Source organism: Zonotrichia leucophrys, chromosome 1 (assembly GCF_028769735.1).
Source record: "Zonotrichia leucophrys gambelii isolate GWCS_2022_RI chromosome 1, RI_Zleu_2.0, whole genome shotgun sequence".
In the NCBI taxonomy this organism is placed as follows: domain Eukaryota; kingdom Metazoa; phylum Chordata; class Aves; order Passeriformes; family Passerellidae; genus Zonotrichia; species Zonotrichia leucophrys.
The window spans coordinates 116,199,661-116,221,190 of NC_088169.1; the positions used below are offsets into that span (position 1 = coordinate 116,199,661).

The 21,530-nt window shown below is 55.9% G+C and overlaps 1 protein-coding gene across 1 annotated transcript; it reads right to left on the reverse strand.

Annotated features, from left to right (window-relative positions):
* Window positions 1-1,229: 1,229 nt before the first annotated feature.
* CHRDL2 (chordin like 2) lies at window positions 1,230-20,216 on the reverse strand. Its single transcript, XM_064704015.1, has 11 exons — window positions 20,129-20,216; window positions 15,650-15,762; window positions 14,189-14,282; window positions 13,229-13,371; window positions 11,573-11,666; window positions 11,200-11,255; window positions 9,863-10,031; window positions 8,769-8,963; window positions 6,354-6,524; window positions 3,034-3,126; window positions 1,230-1,428 (listed from the first exon to the last, which is right to left on the reverse strand). Exons 1-11 carry the CDS (start codon window positions 20,208-20,210, stop codon window positions 1,349-1,351), a joined length of 1,290 nt encoding a protein of 429 aa, XP_064560085.1. The 5' UTR covers window positions 20,211-20,216; the 3' UTR covers window positions 1,230-1,348.
* Between the last annotated feature and the right edge of the window lie 1,314 nt (window positions 20,217-21,530).

Consider the following 21,530-nt stretch of genomic DNA (forward strand, 5'->3'; position numbering starts at 1 on the left):
GCAGCATCCTCCCTGCCTGCCTGCCCACAGCTCCGGCCAGGCAGGCAGCCCTGGGGCAAGGAGGTGGCTCTGCCCCTGTCCCTTCACCTCCCACCACGGATGGGAGCCCCCTCAGGCTCACAGCCTCCCAGGGGCTCTCTCCTGGGTAAACCTGGGCACCTCAGCCCCGTTGTGGGGCCCTGGTGAGCAGTGCCAGCCCAGGGCCCAAGTCCCAAGCTCTGGTTGCAGCCCTGAGCAAACCACCAGCAATTGGGAAGGGGGATCCCCTATGGATGAGCAAAGCTTCTGTGGGATTTCTCTGCATCCCAGCCCCGAGTGAATGCAGGGGAGCCAGACCCCACCAGGGCCCCTGAGCCTTGACACAGACCCTACAGGGAAAGGAGAACCTGCACAGGAAGCTGAATCAAGAAGACTTTTAATCAGATTTGTCAGACAGAGTTGGATCTCCAAATAAATAGATTTATCAAAAGGGAATAAAACAAGAATTCAGGGATAAATATATGTACCAAAACAACCTGAAAATCCCCCAAAGCTGTTTCCAAACAGGGGGAAGGGGATGCTGCTGCACACCCTCCTCCCCATGCTGCAGAAATGATCCTGTTTGCCCTCTGGGAGATGCCCCTCCTGTGAACACAGCCTGGTAGATATTATATAGGATAGATATAAATATATAGCACAGTAAATGCTGAGCAGCGACCTTAGTGCAGTGCCCAGGGTCTCAGACCCTGCCAGCAGCTGGCTCCTCCCAAAACTTACATCTCCAGGTGACCTGCAGAGAGGGAAGAGAATCATCCCAGGGAAAAGAATCTTTTCCCAGCAAAGAGGGAAAGGAATCATCCCAGCTGGAAGAGAGGAGATTGTTCAAAAACACCCCTTGGAGGACATCCAGCCCCAGAAGCCCCTTTGCAGCTCCCAGGGGCTCCAAGGAAAGAGGGAGGGATGATTTTCCTCCCTTTGCAGGTCATCTTTCCCCTGGTGAGAAGCACGGTCATGTCCTGCTTTGCCACACTCCTCAGGAGCGCCGGGGTGTCCGGGATGGATCCCACCTCCTCCTCCTCCTCCTCCTCCTCCTCCTCCTCCTCCTCGTGTGGCAGCAGGTCCTGAGGAACCTGTCTGTCCCTGCTCCCTGTGCTCACCCCACACCTCTGGGCAGCGGGAGGGAGGCACCTGCCCGGCTGTGGCTCCGATGGCTTGGGGTTGGGATGGTTCTCTGGAGTCGCTGGAATTCCCACTAGTGTAACCTGTATTGCAGTGCCAGTCTACTGAGTAATGCAGCTCTGGAGTTGGGATATATGTGTATGTGTGTCTGTGTGTAGATAAATCGATAGCTAGAGGAGAGTTCTCGGCTTTACAAGGTCTTTGTCTCCTTCTCTGGGCTCTCTGTCATCCTCAGCTCCGACGTCTGCGCTCGGAAGATGTTCCAGTGACCTGGATCAGCAGGACAGACAGACAGACAGACAGACATCAGCAACAGCCTCGGGGCAGGCCATGTTCAGAGCAGCTCCTCAGGGATCCCAGCCACAGGTACTGCAGCTAAATTGATCCCAGCCACAGGTACTGCAGTTAAAACAGGGCTCGGAGGGGCTCTCACCCTTGCAATGCAGCAATGGCACAGTCAGTGGCACTTACAGTGCTTTTTGTGCAAAACACTCACACAGTGTGAAAAGAAAAGGGGCTCAGGCTGAAACAGGGACAAACCTCCCCCTGCACCTCTTTGAAGGGCGCTCTGATATAGTGTTAGGTTCACATCCTCCCTGGCATGTCTCAGATTTGGGTGACTTTCTGCCTCTCAGAAGCATTCTGCTTCTGTCTCAACCTCAGAACGCCAAAATTTCAGTGTCATGGCCATTGGACAGGTTCTCTCCTCCCTTCTGTCAGCCCCATTTTGGGATGGATTGCTCAATTTCCCCCCATTTATACTCATTTTTGTGCTGCCGCCTCAGTCTTGGGTCTTCATTCAGCAACCTCTGGTAGGGGAAAATCCTGCTGCAGAAGAAATCCCTCTGAATCCCCCAAGGAGCTGCAGACTCCCAGCAAATCAAATGTGGAGCTGTGAAAGCCCCCCCAAACCAGGACAAAGTGTCCCAGTCCCTCTCCTTGCTCCCTAAAGAATCCCCAGATGTGCAGGAGGTGGCTGGAGGTGCTCCCTTCCCCTCCAGGTGTTCTGTCTCCTCAGTGCAACCCCAGCCAGGATTATACAGCCCCAGTGTCATCACCCCGGGGGTGAGGGAGTGTTTTCTGGCTGCATTCACCTTCTGCTGTGAGGAAATCGTGGGTCAGAGCTTTCCTAGAACTCGCAGCCACTGCAGCGGGACGGTTTCACAACACGGCTGTTTGCCAGGGGAAACTGAGGCAAGGAGAAGGAGCACGTGCCAGAGAGTGCACCAGGGTGTGAAGCACAGCCTGGCAGCAGGGACTGCACAGTCCCCCGGGGTTTGTTTGGTCAGAGATGCTGTCTGAAAGGGACAGGGGTGCTGGTGTGCCCGAGTGAGCCATAGCCCCGGGTGCTGCACACCGCAGGCTCTGAGCCCAGCCCAGGCAGCAGGGAGCAGCCAGCAGTTCCCTGCACACAGGCGTTCCTGCTCTCTGTCATGTTTACGCACATCCCGGAGCATCCTGAATGGTTTTAAAACACATTTCAACAGTTTGATTTTTCGCTAATCCCTTGCACCATTTTTTTTTTCCCTCCCCCCTTGCTCTCAGGAGCACCAGATGGATTAGATATAAAAATCAAACAGTTTTACGGGCTCTGGAGAGACAAAACCTCTGGATTTCACAAGAGTACAGCCGCTTTTAGAAAGCTGGCTGCCCTTTCCTATGCCATAAAGTGAAAATGTGGCTGTAAGCAGGAGTGTTGCGTGGGGTGTGAAGACAGGTCAGCCCCAGCACGGCTACACTTGCACAAGTGCTGTCCCCAGGGCTCAGCTCCCACACCAGGCTGGGACTCACACAGCCTGTGGAAGGGCCAGAGCAGAGCAGGAAATCAGGAGGGAGTGCAGGAGGAGTGAGGAAAGGGGATTTTTCTCTCCCTACCTTCGTTTGTCCTGGTGATCAGCCTGAAGTTTTGTGCCTCTTGCTTGAATTCTTGCTTGCTGATCTTCTTGGTCTGGATCAGATGGAATATTCCTGCAGAGGGGGACACAGGACATCAGATTCTGCAGTGCCCAGCTCAAGGCTCACACAGGGCTGGATTCTCTGTCCCCTCTGCCTGCCCCAGGGCCCTGGCTTGGTGCAGCCCTGCTGCCAGAGCCTGGTGGGAGCTGGCAACGGAGCCAGGGCTGGCCAAGGCTCCAAGGAGACATCTCATTTAAGTATCAGATTAGATATTAGGAGGAAATTCTTCCCTTTGAGGGTGTTGAGGCCCTGGCACAGGTTGCCCAGAGAAGCTGTGGCTGCCACACAAGTGGGGAAGTGTTCAAGGCCAGGCTGAAGCAACCTGGGACAGTGGAAGGTGTCCTGTCCACAGCAGGGCTGTGGAACAGGGCTGGTTTGAAGCTCCCTTCCAACCCAAACATGCTGAGATTCTGTGGTTCTATGAAAGCAGCCACTGCTTGTTGAACCAGGATGTTCCACCATGGAGCAGGTGAAAGCAATGGGATTTTGTTGCTCCAGAAAGCATCGTGCCCTGCAGGAGTTCCAACCTCCCCTAAAAGCATGAAATACATAAAGGTGAGAGCAAAGGGATGCTGGGTCCCCTCTGCTCACTCTCAAGCACCAGTGCTCCCCTCCATGCTCAGGTGATCTTTCCTGGAAGCACCAAAGGTTTCCATCTCTTGGTCAGCAGTGCTGAAAGTGCTCCAGCACAGGAACAAACACAAGTGACCTCAGCAGGGATTGATATTTCTGCCCCTGGCAGCACTGACCCTCCGTGGAGCTGCTGACTCAGATGTGTGACCCCTGCAAACCAGAACCTGTGTTTAGCAATGACCCTGCCCTTCCTGTGGGATCAGGGATCTGGCATTCCTGCTCTCCTGCAAGGCATGACAAGGCAGGCAGGTATGCCTGGAATATCCTTCCCCACCTCTCACTCAGGCACATCCAGCCTCCTGCTGCCAGCAGATGGGAGAGGCAACGTGGTCCCCCTTATTTGGTTAAGAGACTTTCCCTGATTCCCAGCAGCAATTACACATGAAAAGGGTATGTAATGAAGGGGAACTGCCTCACAAGCCAGATAAATGAGATGTTATCAACTGTGGAAAATTAGTACAGGAAGTCAAAGGCAGAGAGAGAAATAGATGGATTTTTGCACTGTTACTTAGTCCTTCCAGTGGGTTGGGTAAAGAAGTCCTACCAGTAACAAAAGAAGACACTGGATGGAGATAATAAAACTGTTATTGACGCAAGAAAGGCACAAGTGTTCAATAAATTCTTCTGGTCTATAATTAGAAAGGAGCAGGAGGGTGTGCTTACAGTCCCGGGGCTGATGGAGCACTTTCCAGCACATTAGTAACCAAGAGGATATTTTAAACAAGAGCTACGAGAGATAAACATCTTTTAATCAAGGACCTGCACGATGCTCCCCAAGAGCTCTCAGAGAGCTGGCTGAGACCTTTGGCCCCAGGAGGGTCATTCCCAACATCCCAGGAGCTGGGAGCAGCAGAGGAAGGCAGCAGGAACCAGGACAGCACAGGCTAAGGACAGTCCAGCCGTGGGGAGGCAGGACGGATGGAGCTGGCACAGGGCAGTGCCATTTCCTGGCACACACACCCCATCCAACGGGCAGGAGCACTCCTGGCAGCCCTTGGGATGGAGCGAGCTGCTGGGGCACTGTTCTCAGGGCTTTAAAGGGGATTTGTGAGAAAGATGGGCATGGACAGAGAGGACAGCAGGTCAAAACCATCAGATTTTCAAAACTGCTGGTGATGTTCAGAACCCTAAAAAGATGGGGAAGCCCTCACTGCAACTCTTGTGGAGGCCAGCTGTGCACCACCAGCCAGCTGGGCAAAACCTTTGGCTGGAGTTGGTGCTGGTTTCTCCTCCCAGCTCCTGCTCCGTGGAGGAAACCATCCCAGCCCAGAAATAGATGAGGCCACGTAGGTATCGTGAGCCCATACAAAGGCAATGGACCGGGTCCAGGTGTGACTTGCAGGCTCTTTGCTCCACACACGCTGCTCTGTTGGTGGAGCCATGGCCCACGGAGAGGTGGAATCCATATGTGAGTGAGCTCATGCTCTTTCCCAACAACAACACTGCGCCGTGCCAAGCAAAAGAGCCGTGTTGGCCTCGGGGACAAGGGCCTCCCCTGTCCCTGGCTGGCAGGGCTGGGGAGCTCCATGCAGCTCCATGGGGCTGCTGGCCTCGGAAGGTGCCGGCAGGGTTTGGGTGCTGCCCTGCCAAGGAGCCAGGGGAGGAAGCGGCGGGGCCCGAGCTGTCCTCAGCCACAAGGTGCCTTTGTGAGGGAGGCCCTGCTGAGGAGGGGCAGCGCGGGCAGCAGGGAGCGTGCCAGGGGCAGGATGGGGACGTGGTACCACCAGGGCTCCATCCCTGGTTAATGTCTCAGGTGATGTCCAGCCATGGCCAAGGTCTCCCCAGGGAGTGATGTGAAACACGGGCACACCAGGAGACCAGGGTGGCTGCACAAGTCCAGCAGACACAGGGCAAGGGACACTGCATCCATAGAGAAGGTACAACCAACCTGAAGGACTCGAGTTCTTGGAGTACAGTGGAAACTCAGGAATGGGGCACTGGGATGCTTCCCTGGGCCACAGAGAGACACAGCACAAATATCTACTGCACCAGGGGTCCCCAGACTCCCCTCATCCACAGGGGCAGAGCTGAAGGTGTGAAGAAAGAGCAAGAGATTGGAGCCTGTTGACAGCGTGTTTGCTGCGCCTTGACCTCCAGAGCACACACCAACAGGAAGGAGCATCCAAACCCACCCATCCAAAAAGTGGGCTGGGGACAATTCATCCCCCTTTGTGCACCTTTGCAGCTGCTTTCTAGCTGTAGGTGGACTGGGGTGTAAAAAAATGAGTGAAAGCAACACCACAGGGCCACCAGAGCAATTCCTTTGTTTGTTTTCCACGTGCATTTGGCACGGAGCAGGGGGTCTGGAGGAGCAGCCCCAGGCCCTTGCTTGGTTGCCCATGTGCTGTGCCCCCAGATGGTGCTGCAGCTCGTGGTGAGGATAGTGGGGCCAGAAGTGGTTTCCAGCCCCTGGCCTGCAGGGAATGCAGGGAGAGGGTGTGAAATGGGGGAGCCAGGAAAGCCAGCCTGCTGTCAGCAGGTTTTGATCCACCACGCAAGGGGTGGAGCGCCGCAAGAAAAGCCAGAGAAACAGAACAAAGCTTGGAAAGCATCGGGTTTCCACACACACCTCCCGCTCTGCTGGCCGCTTTCACAATGGTGCTCACCTTTAATCAGCTTCCAGTTGTAGATTTCCACCTCCTCTGCCAGCTCCCTCTCGATGGCCACGGTCCTGAGGATGTCCTTGGCGGGCTCGGAGCGCGGCGGCACGAAGGCGTACACCAGGACACGGCCGCACCGCGGGCTGCCCGCCGCGTCCGTGGGTCTGACCCCGCTTTCTGAGCACACACAGGGACACAGGTCAGCGAACAGGGGCAGGAGGGACCGTCCCCGCAGCCCGGTCATGGAAAAGGCATCTCGTGGGCTTTGCTGCCTCGGGGCACTGTGCCGTGATCCGAGCCCCAGCTCCAGGAGCAGCAGCAAAGGAGAGGCTGATAAAGGAGCTGTGGGCCTCCTCATCCCCATGTTTTTCATTCCCCCTGACCCCAGCTGCCCCTGTGCCAGCAGGGATGGGGAAGGGGGGTTTTGTCCTCCTGCAGTGACCTTGGTGCCACCATGGCCACAAAGCAGGGGCTGGATTCCCCCATGTCCCATCTCGCTCCTGCTGGGGAGGAACATCAGGGGAGCCAAGGGATGGCCCACAGCAGGGCAGCCTGGGCACTGTGCCCAGCTCAGCCCCTCAGGTGGACTCAGCACCAGCCCCAGCACCCTCCCCACATGGGGTCCCACCACAAGGACATCCACCCTGGGTCCTACGTGACTTTTCCAGCATCCTTGGTAAAGAAGAGATGCTCATTTTACCCTCTTTTTTTCTTTTTTTTTTTAATGTATCTGGAGTAATTAAGAATGCCCTGTGGTTTTGGAAGGAGATTTATTGCCTTTGGTTGTGGTCCTTGGAACGCAGAGGAGCCCAGCTCTGCTGAATTTAGCCTTGTTCTCCCAGTCAGTTTGGATGCTGAAGCTTTTCACACTACTCGAAAGAAAGTTTGGCTATAAATAGATGCCTGGGGTTTATTTTAGCAAGACAGTTATTTTAGGCCTGATTCTGCTCTCCCCCAGGCTCTCTGGGGTGCTCCTGAGCTCTTCTGCTCTGAGAGGGAATGGAAATCCCAGTTCAAAGGGAAGCAAAGCTTTTCAGCAGGCAGAGGACAGGAGCTCAGCTCTGCAGCTCAGCGTGAGGCAGAGGAGGGTGAGCACGGCCCAGCACCCTCACCTGTTCCAGGGAAACCCCTGCCCCAGGGCATTCCCAGAAATGTGCAGTTGTTCAAGCTGCAAAAGCCCTTTGGGATCATGGAGTCCCTGATTAAAGCCTCACCTTCCCAGCAGGAAAGGAACCCCTGGAATTCAAGGGGAATTTAACAACCAAGGAGCTTCACACCCCCACAGCATGGGGAGGAGGAGCAGGGACACTGAGGTCAGTGTCCCTCCATCCACACAACACATCACAGCAATTCCCAGGGTCAGGATCCCTTTGGAAAAATCACTTGGCATTCCTAACTTACTGATACAAAGGAGGAAGGTAAGGACAGCCACAGAAAGCACCTGGAAAAGGACCTGGGCAAAGCCTGCAGGCAGTGAAGGAAGGGGCAGGGATGTGACCTGTGTGTGTGTGATCGCTGTCTGTGAGAGCTGGAAGGCAGGAACACAATAATTCTGGCTGCATCAGGGTGGTTAATTGGAAATAAAGTGAAGTCTGAGCAGCAGACAGGAGACCCCAGCAGGGAAAGTTGTCAGATTTAAACCAGAGAGACCCACTAGAGTGGGAATGCAAGACTGGAAGGGTTCTGCTCAGTCATCACATCCCATTCCCACCAGGCACCACATCGTAAATCCTGCTCATAAACATATCAAAAACCTTATTAAAACAAGCTGAGCTTCTGCCCTGCGCTCCCCTGAGGAGGCCATCTCAGAACCTCTCCACTCAGGCGCTGGAAAACCTTGGAAATCTCAGCTCAAACAACTTTGCAGCCATTCCAGAACGTGGCAGTGCCCTTTGCTTGTTCTCCAGCTGAGCCCCTTCCCAGCTCCCTCAGCCTCTCCTGGTGCTCCTGCCCCTTCCCATGTCCCAGCTCCAGCCCAGTTCTACCTGGAGCACCCCAAAACCCGTGTGTTCAACCTCCCCAGTTCCCACAAGCCATGAGCGCCACAGACAGCCCTTCTCCTGGGAAGTGTCCTCACTCCTCCCTTCACACTTACACCTCAGCTGGCACAATTTAACCCTGGTTTTTGTGGACACACAGACTGTGTGTCCTCTCCCCTGAAAGCTCCTTCCATCCCAGCACTCTCAGTCTGGAGCACAACTCCAGACCTCATGCTCCCAACAGATGGAACCTTGTGGGAGTCCTGGGGATGTTCCTTACCTTGGGAAGGTCCTGCTGCCCTCCAGCCCTGCTGGACCTGTCTGGTATGAATTCTAGCCACCAGCAACCTGAATCCCTTTGGTTCTCTCAGCCTGAGGCTTTAATCCAAGGCTGGGGCAGGAGCTGGGAGGCAGCTGCAGGAGCAGGCAGGATCCCACCTACCTGGACATTCCTTACAGCACTTCCCATCCACTTTTTCAGGGTGCTGGCAGGGGTACTCCTTGGGGCAGGTGAGCTTGTGGCAGTCCTGGACGCCGTCCCTGCAGGTGCAGAGGATGCAGGGCAGCAGGCCGTAGAGCCGGAACACGGGGTGCCACACCTCGCCGTGCGAGTAGGTCTTCCCGTTGTACACACAGGCTGCAGGAGAGACACACAACAGCTGCCTGGGGACATAAACCCTCCTTCTCCTCCTCTTTGTCAGCCCGAGGCTCGGTGGAGGCACGGCCTTGGAGCATGGAGGACATGGCTGCTCCTGCTGTGTGGAGGAGCCATGTTCTCTGGCAGCACGGGACACCACTGAAGGTGGCATGGGACCAGAGGTGCCAACAGGGACCAGCAGGTGCCACAAGGACCCAGCAGGTGCCCCCCATCAGGTGCCATGGGGCAGGGGAGCAGCACCAGGGGATGGCTGTGCCCGGTGGGACCGCCCTGCAGGGACAGGGGCCCTCACCTGGCTGCCACCCTCCGGAGCCCAGGGTCCCTCCCGGCCGTGGCAGGAGTGAAGCACAGTGAAGAGTGCCACCTGCTGACTCCTGCACGGAAATTTCTGGAGGTCCCACAGTTCCCTCCGGGCCTTCATGCCCAAAGCTCTTCTGGAGGCACAATGGTGGGAGAGCGGCCAAGAGGAGAAAGGAGCTGCTATTCCCCCTCTGGATCGAGGGCCTGGCCTCCTCTCCTCATTTCCCTACTCTGTGCTCCAGGGGAACACCTGGGGCAGCTCTGGGTCAGGGCCGGCCCTTGCACAAGGAGGAATGTCCTGTCTTTGTGTGCCACTCTCCTGGAAGGTCCATGTGGAGCCTTCCAGCTGAGCTCCTTCCTTCCCAAGTCCCAGATCTCCAAAACATTCCAAGGACCAGCCTTCTCCCAACCCACTTTGGAGAGTGGCACTCAGGAGGACTGAGACACCTTGAGGCTGGCTGTGGAGGAGTGGGCAGAAGGACTTGCTGGTGGAAACCTGCCACTGAATCAGATCCCCAAAGAATTCCAAGCTCTGGAGAGGCCACCAAAAGTCCCTGCCTGGCCCCTGCATCCCTTACCTTTCTTGTGCTTCTCTTTCAAGACAATCTTGACAGTGGTGCCACCTGCTCCCTTGGGTTTGAAGCTTCTGGGAATCAGCTCCAGGGAAGAGCTGAGAGCCGTGGACACGGTGGCTCCAGGGGCCTTCCTGCCCACCACCTCTCCCAAGCACTGATCCTGGGAATGTCTCTGTGAGCAGCCAGGGAAAACAGGGGATTCAGACTCCAGCAGTTGAGCTGTTCTCCTTCCAAAGCATGCTGGAAAAAGCCATGCAGGTGTCCTCCATGCCTTCCCTCAGGAGTGCATGGGGCAGAGACCACAGGGGTAAGCAATGGCCCACATATAAATCACACAATATTAAGGCTGGAAAATTCCTCTGAGATCATGGAGCCCAACCATTCCCTCAGCACTGCCAAGGCCACCATTATCACATGTCCCAAAGTGCCACATCCACAGAGCTTTTAAATCCCTCAGGGGATGGGGATGCCAGGCAGCTGTGCCAGGGCTGGACAACCTTTTGGGGGAAGGAACTTCCCCAATATCCAACCTGAACCTCCCCTGGCCCAGCCTGAGGCCGTTCCCTCTCCTCCTGTCCCTGTTCCCCCTGGCTGTCCCCTCCTGTCAGGAGCTGTGCAGAGCCACAAGGGCCCCCCTGAGCCTCCTTTGCTCCAGCTGAGCCCCTGCCCAGCTCCCTCAGGAATTCTCCATCCCTCACACAGGGAAATGGGCTGGTCCTTCCTAGGTGGGAAAAGGAGGGCTGGCATCTGTGTGGCACAGGCAGGATCAGAAAGGTGAGGATGGGCCAGATCCTGCTCTCCCACCTGGGAGGCACCAGGGAAGCCAGCGTGGAGCTGCCAGCCAGCAGGGCTGAAACACCAGGAACACCCCAGGAACACCCCAGGAACATCCCAGGCTTCCAGGAGCAGAGTGCTGGGACAAGACACGCAGCACAAAGGGTCCCCTTGTGTCTGTTTTGCAGGTTTTATAGGTGCTGGAGCAGTATGGAAAAGGGCAGAGGCAGGAGCTGAGTGACCTAATCCCACAGAGCTGGCATGGGCAGCCCAGCTCCGAAATGTGGCCTGAAGGAACCCAGGAGCTAAGGAGTCCCTTTTTCCTTGCTGAGCTGCTGATACAGGGTGCTGGCCTGAGCTCCCACCTAGGCTGATATCTCCCAGCCAGGCTCAATTCCATGGCACAATCCACCTGCAAATCAGGTGCCCCTGTTCTGCTGGGCAAGGATCTGGGAGTCCCCCTAGAGCTGCTGGGCATTGTGCAAGGATCTCGGTGGATCTCACTGTGCCAGGGCATTCTGTGAGCTGCTAGGAGCAAGGGGTTTGAAAATGCAAACGTCACGTACAACACCTCTGTTTAACTGCAGGGGCTCCTCTTCCGAGGGCTTCTCAAGGGAGCCATCTGCAAGGGAAAAACATTGTCCTGGAACATGCTGGGGGCTGAAAGCAGCTCTCCTCCACACGCTGGCCAGCTGGGAGTCTGGAGAGACAGGAGCCTTGCACATGCAATTCCTATCATCCAAGGAAAACCCAAGCCTTGCACATGCAATCCATGTTATCCAAGGAAAGCCCAAGCCCTCAGCTTGTGCTTCCTGGTGCAACCAAGAGAAAACAAGCAGGCTGATTTACAGCCCAGGCTTCCAGAATCCCGCCAGAGTGGCTTGGGATGGCTCCGGCTGCCAGCTGGGCTGTGCCAGCCCTCACTCCCAGCCCCGTTACCTTTGCAGACCTGGCAGCAGGAGTCTGGCACACTGAAGGGAGAGGAGCACAGCAGCTCGGGGCAGGTCACCAAGCCACAGTAAATCTGGCCTTCCTAGGAGGGCAGGAGGGAAAACACACTGTCAGCCTTATAAAGGGCTCTATGTCCCCCACGCAGGCCCCTTCCGACCCAAACCATCCCAGGATTTTATGAGTCCATGACCAAAAGCCCCCTGGTAATCCATTTTGCAGTGCCACCAATCATCCAGCACCTGCTGGCAGCTGGAGTCTGTCCCTGCTGCTCTGTCTGTCTGTCCATCCTGCAGGGCTGTGTGCTCTCCTGGCACGGCTGTTCCATGGATAACACACTGCTCTTCCCCAAAAAGGGCAGGCACCATTAGTGCTGCCGGGCTGGAACAGCCACCACACACCTCCCAGCCCTGCAGAACAGCTCCCAAGAGGATTTTCTTGGCATCTGCCAGGAGAAGGAGCCAGAGGAGATGGGTGGAAGTGGGAAGCAGGACTCTGAGCCCAGGTTCAGGTCCACACCAAAACTCTGCCCTCCCTCTCCCTTGGTTAATTCCACAACAGCAGGGCCAAGCACACAGAGGTGCAGGGATAGACCAAGTGGATCACTTGGAAAATATCATTGCTGCAGGTGACTCAAGCTGAAAACCACAGGTTGAGGGCAGCCTTGACCTTTGTACATCCCAGTGCCACCTCAGGCACAGGATTTGCACCAGTCTGTGGCAGGAATAAGTTTTTGCTGCTTTTCCAAAGGGTGAAAAAGGATGTTCAGCAGCCAGCCCTCAACAGCAAGGTGATCTCCCTGCAGCAACTTTCTCTGGGGTATCCACGAGCTCCCAGTCAAGCAAGACCAAGAGGTCAGCCAAGGATATCCTTAGAAAAGCAAACCACAGCTGCCTGTCCTTCTATCAGGAAGCCAAGCTGCTGTGCGAGGAGCGCGAAGGGGATGAGGGGAGTGTGGTGGCTGACAGCATCTGGCAGATGCTGCTCTGCACCCAGGGAGCCCACACCTGCCTCTCCCTTCCCTCTCCTCCTGCCCAGCAGTTCCTGCCCCAGAGCCAGTGCCCAAATGAGCAGGATTTATCCCAGAGGCTCTGCTCTGGGCAGTTCCCAAAGAGGGTCAGACCAGCTGTTCACGCAGCTGTTCCAGCAGCTGACAGCACCACACACAGCCCGGGGAGATCCCCACGGTGAAGCTCCACTTCAGCCAGCTCTTTATTTTCCCATTTGCACCCGAGGCATTGCCCTGACAGACACAGAGTGACAGCCCAGAGGGACAAGGAGCCCACGGGCTCCTGGGGACACATGCAGCTGTATTGGAGGGCTCTTTCAGGTGTTTCAGGTGTTTCACATCACCCAGCTGGGGTTCTTAAGAGGGGAACCAGCCTCCTCCAAAGCTGCATCATTGCAAAGTCAGTCACTCCTCTTACCACCCCAGAGCAGCTGTTCCAGCACCAGAGGCAGAGGCTGGACAGGTTACAACCGGTGTAACCCCTGTGTGTGATGACCGGGCAAGGTGCTTTTGGGGCTCTTCTGCCCCTTCGTGATGTGCTGGCACCAAAGAGGGGGCACCGGGTGCCGCAGCGAGGGCTGCGAGCCCCGGAGGAGGATGAGGAGGAGGAGGGTGAGGAGGATGAGGAGGAGGCTTACGGAGCAGCTGCACTGCACACACTGGTTGGGCTGGCGGCCGGGGAACAGCTCGCTGCCGCTGAACATCTCTCCCTGCTGGAACGTGGTCCCGTTGTAGCGGCACGACCTGGCGGGCGCCCGCAGCCCGGACGGGGACGGGGGCTCTGCAGAAGGGGCGAGAAAGGAGCGGGGTCACAGCCAGCCCAGCCCGCCCCAAAGGAGCCCGCACACCCCACGGGCACCCCCAAGTGTCAGAGCATTGCGTGGCTGGTCGGCAATGAAGGGTCCAAAGGGTTTTGGAGGATGGGGCTGCCCTGAGCTCAGCACACAGGGAAGCCTGACTTCACAAAGCTCTTAACAAAATTGTTGGGGTTTTCCCTCCCCTGCTTGTAACCATCACCAGATTCAGATGGAGTCAGGTAAAAAGGGATTGTCTCATAGGTAATTAGCAAAAAGTTAAAATTAATGAGGTTTTTTCCCTATTTTTTCCCCTGATTTCTCAAATCACTGGTGGTTTCTGACTAGGTCTGCCAGCACTCAGATGGGGAAAGTTTTGGGACTAAATCTTGAGGTGAGGTCTTTATTCTCACCATATTGAGGTCAAATTAGGCAATCAGTAGTAGTAACGCAGAAAAACTTTTGGGGCTAAAACTTGAGCTATTCTCCAGTGCAGAGAAGGAAGTTGTTTAAAAACAATAAATTTTTTTTTGTAAAATTTTTTTCAATTTTTTTTTAAATCCAAGACACTTTGCTGGCAAACGATCAGAACAAATTGCCAGCTCCTGTTTTGCCCCAGAAGTGTGAACTGACACTTTGTCCCCACAAAGCTCTGGGGATGGGGGCGAGGGGAGAAGGTGATCTGGCAGAGAGCCCTTTTCCATCAGAACGGGATTTTTGGAGGGACAAAGCAGCCGGGGCCGGGTGTCACCGCCCTGTGTGACACGGCCGCCCTGTCCCCTGCCCCGAGGGGTGCCCACGCACCGGGACAGCGCGGGCAGCACTGCTGCGGCTCCGTCACGGGGCTGGCACACGGCAGCGCCGGGCACTGGATCCGGGAGCACCTGATGCTGGTGTTCTGCAGAAGGACAGACAGACAGACAGACAGACGGGCTGGTTAGTCCCCAGGGAGCGTTCAGCCCTCCTGCAGGAGGAGGGACACGCTGTCACAAAGTGTGCATCACAAACTGTGCAGGCTCCGGCCCTGCCTCGGTCCCTCACCCATCACCCCAGAGCAGCCCTCAGCCTGCCACCCCCACGGGGAGCAGCTGCTTGTTCTAAATATCAGTCTGCATCTCCTCTCTTCTGGTTTAGAACCCTTCCCTTGGCCCATCATTGTCCGCCTGCATAAAAAATAACTTATCTGCTGAAATGAGACAGCGGGACCTGTCTGCTGCAAAGCTGCTGAGCAAAGCCCCAGTGCAGCAGCATCAGCAGCATTATCATCATCATCATCACCATTATTATTATTATTATTAGCATTATTAGCGTTATTGTTATTAGCAATATAGTAGAAAATTCTGAGACCTTTTTTCTACTTGCCCCATCAGCAGGCTTGTTTGCCTGTGCTATCTTCCTGCTTAGTAAAAACATCTTCTTGTTTGAAGTAAATTTATCCTTTGCTCCAAGCCATAAAAATCCCTTCTAACTAACACACCCTTTGCCTTCTTAGTTATCCAGGAAGACTGGCTCAGCAATTCTTTTCTTCTGTATGAAAACTTGCTTCCATCTCTATTCCTTCATCACACTCTACATTTAAAAATCTTTCTGCTGAGCACACGTATCTGTGAGACTTTGTTGTCAAACTTTCATCCTTCCCAACAAGCATTATTATTATTGTTGTTGTTGTTGTTGTTATCAGCAGCATTAGCAGCAGTATTAGCAGCATTAGCAGCAGAATTAGCAGCAGAATTAGCATTAGCAGCAGCATGAGCAGCAGCATTAGGAGCATTTGCAGCAACGCTATTATTGTTATTATTATTATTATTAATAGCATTATTATTATTTTAGTATCTGTGAGACTTTGTTGTCAAAGTTTCATCCTTCCCAACAAGCATTATTATTTTTATTTATTATTATTATTATTATTATTATTACTATTATTATTGTTGTTGTTGTTGTTGTTAATAGCAGCAGTATTAACAGCAGCAATAGGAGCATTAGCAGCAACATTATTATTATTATTAATATTATTATTATTACTATTATTATTATTAGCAGCAGCAGCATTAGCAGCATTAGCAGCAACATTATTATTGTTTTATTGTTATTGTTGTTATTATTATGATTAGCAACATTAGCATCATTATGATCGGCATTATTGTTAGCACTGTTATTATTAGCATGACTGTTACGAATATTGTTGTTTTCACTGCCGTTAGCAGCAGCAGCATCCCTGGGCCGTTCCCGGGTCGCTGCCGGCCGCGGTGCCGGTGCCGGACGTGCCTCGTTGCAGCTGCAGCGGATGCAGTACATGAGCCCCTGCGGCTCCAGGTACGGGTGCCAGCTCTCCCCCGGGCTGTACTTCTTGCCGTTGAAGTCGCAGAACGCCTCCGGCCCTGCAAGCAAGCACCAGAGGCCAGGTGAGAAACGGGGCTGTTCCTATGGGACAGCAAGCACAGCCTGCACCTTGCTCCCCACATCACACCAAACCCAGATTTTGATTTGTTCACCCCAGTTTTACTTTTTTTTTGCATGCGTTTTTTACCCTGGGACCCATCCGGCCCAAGTGGCAGCCCCTCTGAGCAAACTGGACTCCCTTTGCAAGAAAGGGACAGAACGGGCGGGTTTGAGGCAGGAAATCGCATTTTCACTCTGACACAGAAATGCTCACTGCAAGATGGGTCCACAAAGGTCTTTATAGGTCCTCTCCTTGTCTTTGAGCCTCTCCTGGATGGCTTTAGGCACTTGATTCCCCAAGCTGCACCTTCACAAGTGGTGAGCAGCAGCTGCCCAGGCTGGCTGGCCCAGGCACAGCACATGTGGGGGTTTGCAGTGGCTTTGGGGGTTACCAGAGGGACTGGCAGAGCTGTTCTCCTTCCTTTTCCCTGATCAGGGCTTCACATTGTCCCCACAGCTCTTGAGAGCCAGCAATCCCTGCTCCTGGCCACGAGCTCACAGCAAACCACACAGAACTGGACAGCATGCGGCTTGAGGATGAGGAAACCCAGAGAGAGGAAAAAACAAAACAAAACAAAATTACAAAAAAAAATCTAACAAAAAAAAATCATGGTTTTGCAAAAGGGTGAGAAAATGACCTCATCTCTCCCTGCTTGCAGCATCCCCATGAATTATGCTGAGGGTGAAGAAACGGAGCTGCCTTGGTGTGACGCTCAGCTCGCAGCTCCCATGCCAGTTGGCTGCTCCCTGCAAGCATTTAATCACAAGTGGAGCCCTGGTTTGGGTCCAGCCCTCGAAAGCAGCCTGATTCATGTCTGCAGAGGGCTGCTGGTAAAATTAAAGCTGACTGGCAGGGCTGGGCAGCAGGAGACACTTGCTGGCATCTCTGCAGTGCTGGGGCTTTGGCAAGAGGTGCCAGTGTGCTTGGGCATGGGTGGATGGATGGATGGATGGATGGATGGATGGATGGATGGATGGATGGATGGATGGATGGAGTTTAAAAGCTGGAGGCTGTGGACCATTTTTTCCCATGCCAGGCTGATAATTTCATTTTCAGAGGTCAAACTCTGGACATCATCCTAGTTCACTTGGAGTGAGTGAAAAGCCATTTGTGGCAGTGGATTCCTCCCGTGCTGATCAGCAGGGTGAGCTCACTTAGTGCACCTTCAGCAGCAGCACACTCAGCAAAGTCCTGTGGGTTTACTTCTCTGGCCCTAGAGCAGGTCAGGAAGCTGTGGGGTGGCACCTTGTTGGTGGCTGGAGCTGTTGAGGTGCATCCCAAGCAGATGCACACCCTTCTCGTGGTGTGAGAGGTGCAGCCAGGCTGGGTTGCTCCACACCCTTCAGTTTGTCACCCTGGGCTGGTGTCTCTGGAGCACCTGGTGAGGATGCTGCTCAGAGCTCCTGCCACAGCCCCTGGTGAGGTTTCCATTTCCTGGTAGCTGGAAAGCTCCCCAAGATGCCTGTCCTGAGTCTTTGATGGCCTTTCCCACCTGAGCCACGCGGGGCTCTGTGGCTCTGTCTCTGGGAGGGTTCTGAGCAGTTTGGCGGCTCAGCACGAGGCTGGGGGCTCTTGCTGCTCTCCCCTCACTCCTCCTGTCCCGTTCCCTCCTGAGGCTGGTCCTGCATCCCCCGGTGGCGCCGTGGGAGCTGTCCTGGAGCAGGGCAGGTCTGAGCTGGGCTCCCAGCGCCTCGCTGGGGTCACACACCTGCCAGCCAGGGCCGTGCTGGGCACCAGGGAGGAGCTCGTGCAAAGCAGTTTTTAAGAGCAGCCATAAATAAAGTGCAAAGAGCACCGTCTGGTACACAGAGTCCAGGCGCTCCTGTGACAGCCTTGTATTTATGAAGGGCTTAAAATGCAGCTTTGCTGAGCAGGGACTGGCTAAAACACACGGGGCCCCTGACATGTGGCGTCCCAGAGACTCTGCTCACATCCACATCAATTCCTGCACACTCGCCTCGCTCGGCTCTGGGCTGGAAATGCCTTCTGGGCGCTTTGGGAGCCTGGAGAACTCTGTGGCCATGAAAATGCAGCCTCAGGAATCGTCTCTGAGCTCTCCAGAGTGGAGAAGCCAGGCAGACAGGGTCCTGCATTCCCTCCTTCCCAAGGGAATGCTCTGTTACCTCTAGCAGGGTGTGCAGCCCTCACCATGGGTAGCACTCGCTTTCCATCCTGGTCCTTCCCATCTTGGAGCACCCTTCATCCCTGCTGGATCCAAACTTTTGGGACAGAGGGATCCCAGGAACCCCCTTGTCTCAAGAAACCATCTTAAAAAGAAATTAAACAGCAGCTTCCAAGCTCCTGGGGAAATCCACTGCCCTGTGCTCTCCAGAGATGCTGGTGTCCAAATGCCTCCAGCCAAAACATCCCTGTGCTCACCCACTGCCCCTGAATTACTCAGAATGCAGCACATTCATCCCAGTAACCTGTGCCTCTGATACTTCTCTTCAGCTGGAGTGCAAATCCCCTAAAATAGCCTGTTTCTGTGGGCAAATTCTTCTTTCCTGACTTGCCTTCGAGCCCGGGCATTTCTGCTCCTCACCTATTTTTAGCCACGACACTGTAGGTCCCTTGGCTGATGAGCCTGCTCGTAACTAATTTATTCCTGTCTCCACTCTCCCTGCACACCAGCCCTGAGCAGAGGGGAGCCTGCAGAGGTGGGCAGTGAGAGAAACCCACGGTTTGGTGATGACTCCACGGTTTGGTGATGCCTCCAGGGTTTGGTGATGACTCTGCCCCCCAAACCAGCCTGCCCGTGACCTCGAGGTGAGTCCTCCACGTGGTGAGGTGAGCCCTGTGGCAAAGCTGCAGTGTTCCAGCCCTGCTCCAATCCCACAGCCACCAGCTCTCCATCAACGTTTCAGTCCTGCAAACAGCCCCCAACACCCCCCAGAGCAGACAAACCCTCACTGCCCCCAGCCAGCACAGTTTATGCCCAGCTTAGGGGCTGTTGCCACCTGCAAAGAGCAAACCCCTCACCTCACACCTGCCTCACCTCCTGGACACGGCTCCCTGCCCTTCCAACAGGGACAGGGACCCACACCCACTCCCTGCTCAAGGGGCAGATGCTGTGTGCTGGGTTTGGATGAGGCCAGGGAAGGGAGAGGAGCTGAATTCACCAGAGTTTGCTGCCCAGGGCTTTGCAGAGCCCCGTCCATGCCCCCAGCACACCCCAGGGTCAGGATGGCGATGCAGGGCTCACATTTTGGGCCCTCACTCCCTCCAGGAGGATGGTTATTGGAGTGCCTAATGCACTGCTGGCAGCAGGCACGCTGTAAATCACCCTGACAGAGCCACCGGCAGGCTCCGCTGGGATTCCAGGAGATTAAAGGGAGGAATAGCTGCAGGGACACGGCAGGTCCTGCTCCAGTTTGCCCGGAGCCCTGGGGGCTCTGCCATGTCACCCAGCACCCACTGGGAGGGTCCCGGTGCTTTTCCCAACCAAGCCCACCTCCCGCTCCAATTAACACATCCAGCACTCTCCAAACTCCTGAGCAGCTCTGGCCGAGCCCTTCGAGCCTTTCCGTGGCAGTGCCAAACCTCCCGTCCTTATCCCAACCCTTCTGTGCCTCAACTGGGAGCAAAAGGGGGAGAGACTGCGGGATGAACAAGGGATGGGCAAGGGATGGACCAGGGATGGACAAGGGATGGACAAGGGATAGGCAAGGGATGGACAAGGGATGGACAAGGGATGGACAAGGGATGGACAAGGGATGGACAAGGGATGGACAAGGAGATGGACAAGGGATGGACAAGGGATGGACAAGGGATGGACAAGGGATGGACAAGGGATGGGCAAGGGATAGACAAGGAGATGCACAAGGGATGGACAAGGGATGGATCTGGAGGAAAGAGGAGAGCCCCCAGCTTTGCTTTGGGCGGGGGAGGCATTGTCGCTGTCCCGTCCCCCCTCGGAGGGGAGATGCCCTCGGGCAGGGTGGGATCCGTGCGGAGCAAGGTCTGTGACGCAGCCCCTCCTGCCCCGTGGCATTCCCAGCCCATGGAGGGGGTCCCGGCCCTCCCTCCCTCCCTCCCCTGCCAGCCCCGGCGCCCCCTCAGCAGCCCCGCAGAGCAGGCGGGGACAGCACGGGCACAGGGGACACCGCCATGTGCGTCCCCAGCAGGGCAGGACAGCAAACCCGGCCGGCTGCACGTCCCGGGACATCCCGGGGGTGTCCGGCACCTGCCGTGCCCAGACACCTCGGTGTGCCCTCGGCCGTGCCCGCCCAGCGCCCCGCAAACTGCCGGGGAAACTGAGGCACGGAGGGAAGCGGCGCGGCGGGACGAGCGCGGGTGAGACTTACGGGCCCGGGCTCGGCTCTCGGAGGCGAACAGGAGCAGGAGGCACCGGAGCAGGAAGGCGAGGGGACCCGCCCCGGGAAGCATCGCAGCCCGCTGCCGGTGCCCTGGGGCTCCGCTCCCGGTGCCCGGGGCGTGCTGCCCGGTGATGCCGCGGGGTCTGCGCTGAGGGCTTCGCTCCCGCTGCCGGTGCCCGCGGCTGTCGGTGCCCGGAGGTGCTGGAGCCGGGGCTGTCGGTGCCGGAGCTATCGGTGCTCGGAGGTGTCGGTGCCCGGCGATGTCAGCGCCCAGGGCTGGCTGTCGGCGCCCGGGAATGCCGGAGCCGGGCTGTCGGTGCCCGGAGGTACCGGAGCCGGAGCTGTCGGTGCCGGGGGATGTCAGTGCCCGGGGCTGGCGGTCGGTGCCCGGGAATGCCGGAGCCGGGCTGTCGGTGCCGGCAGCGCTCCGGTGCCGGTGTCAGGGCTGGCGGTGCCTGGCGGTGCCGGTGCCCGGGGCTGTCGGTGCCGGTGCCCAGCCAGGGGTGCCGGTGCCCGGCGGGGCTCGTCTCGCTCCGATCAAAGGCGCCTCCTTTAGGGAGAGCCGAGGAGTTGTTTGTTGGTATTAAAGGCGGAGATCGGAGCGGGAGGGGGATCCGCAGGGTGGGTATTTTATAATTTTTTTTTATTATTGTTATATTCCCACTTTTTTGGGGGGGTGTTTTAGGAAATTCCTCGGCGGCAGGAGGGAGGGAGGAGGCAGGGCGGGCGGGGAGGTGGTGCGGGAGCCGCAGGGTTAACCCCTGCAGCCCTGCAGCCCCGCCGGGGCTCTGCTGGGCCGGGCCTCGCCCTGGGGGTGACATTCATGGGGTACATCGTTATTGGGGTACATAATTGATGGGGTACGTCATTAATGGGGTACATCATTGATGGGGTACATCATTAATGGGGTACATCGTTATTGGGGTACATCATTGATGGGGTACGTCATTAATGGGGTACATCATTAATGGGGTACATCATTGATGGGGTACATCATTAATGGGGTACATCGTTATTGGGGTACATCATTGATGGGGTACGTCATGAATGGGGTATGACATTAATGGGGCACATAGTTAATGGGGTACATCGTTAATGGGGTACATCATTGATGGGGTACATCATTGATGGGGTACGTCATTAATGGGGTACATCACCGCCCCAAAGGAGCCCCAGCTGCACCCCTTCTCCCTGTCCAACACCACCTGGACACCTGGGCACTTCCTCAGCTCCATAAAGCTCTTTAAATGCCCCGTGCAGCCCCTGCCTTCAGGAACCCCCCGCCCCAAACCCTCCTCCCAGCAGCCCAGCAGTGCTCCCACCCTGCTGCCATCCATCTCCACAGGATGGGCACGGAACAGCATCTCTTGGAACAGCTCTGGTCATGCTG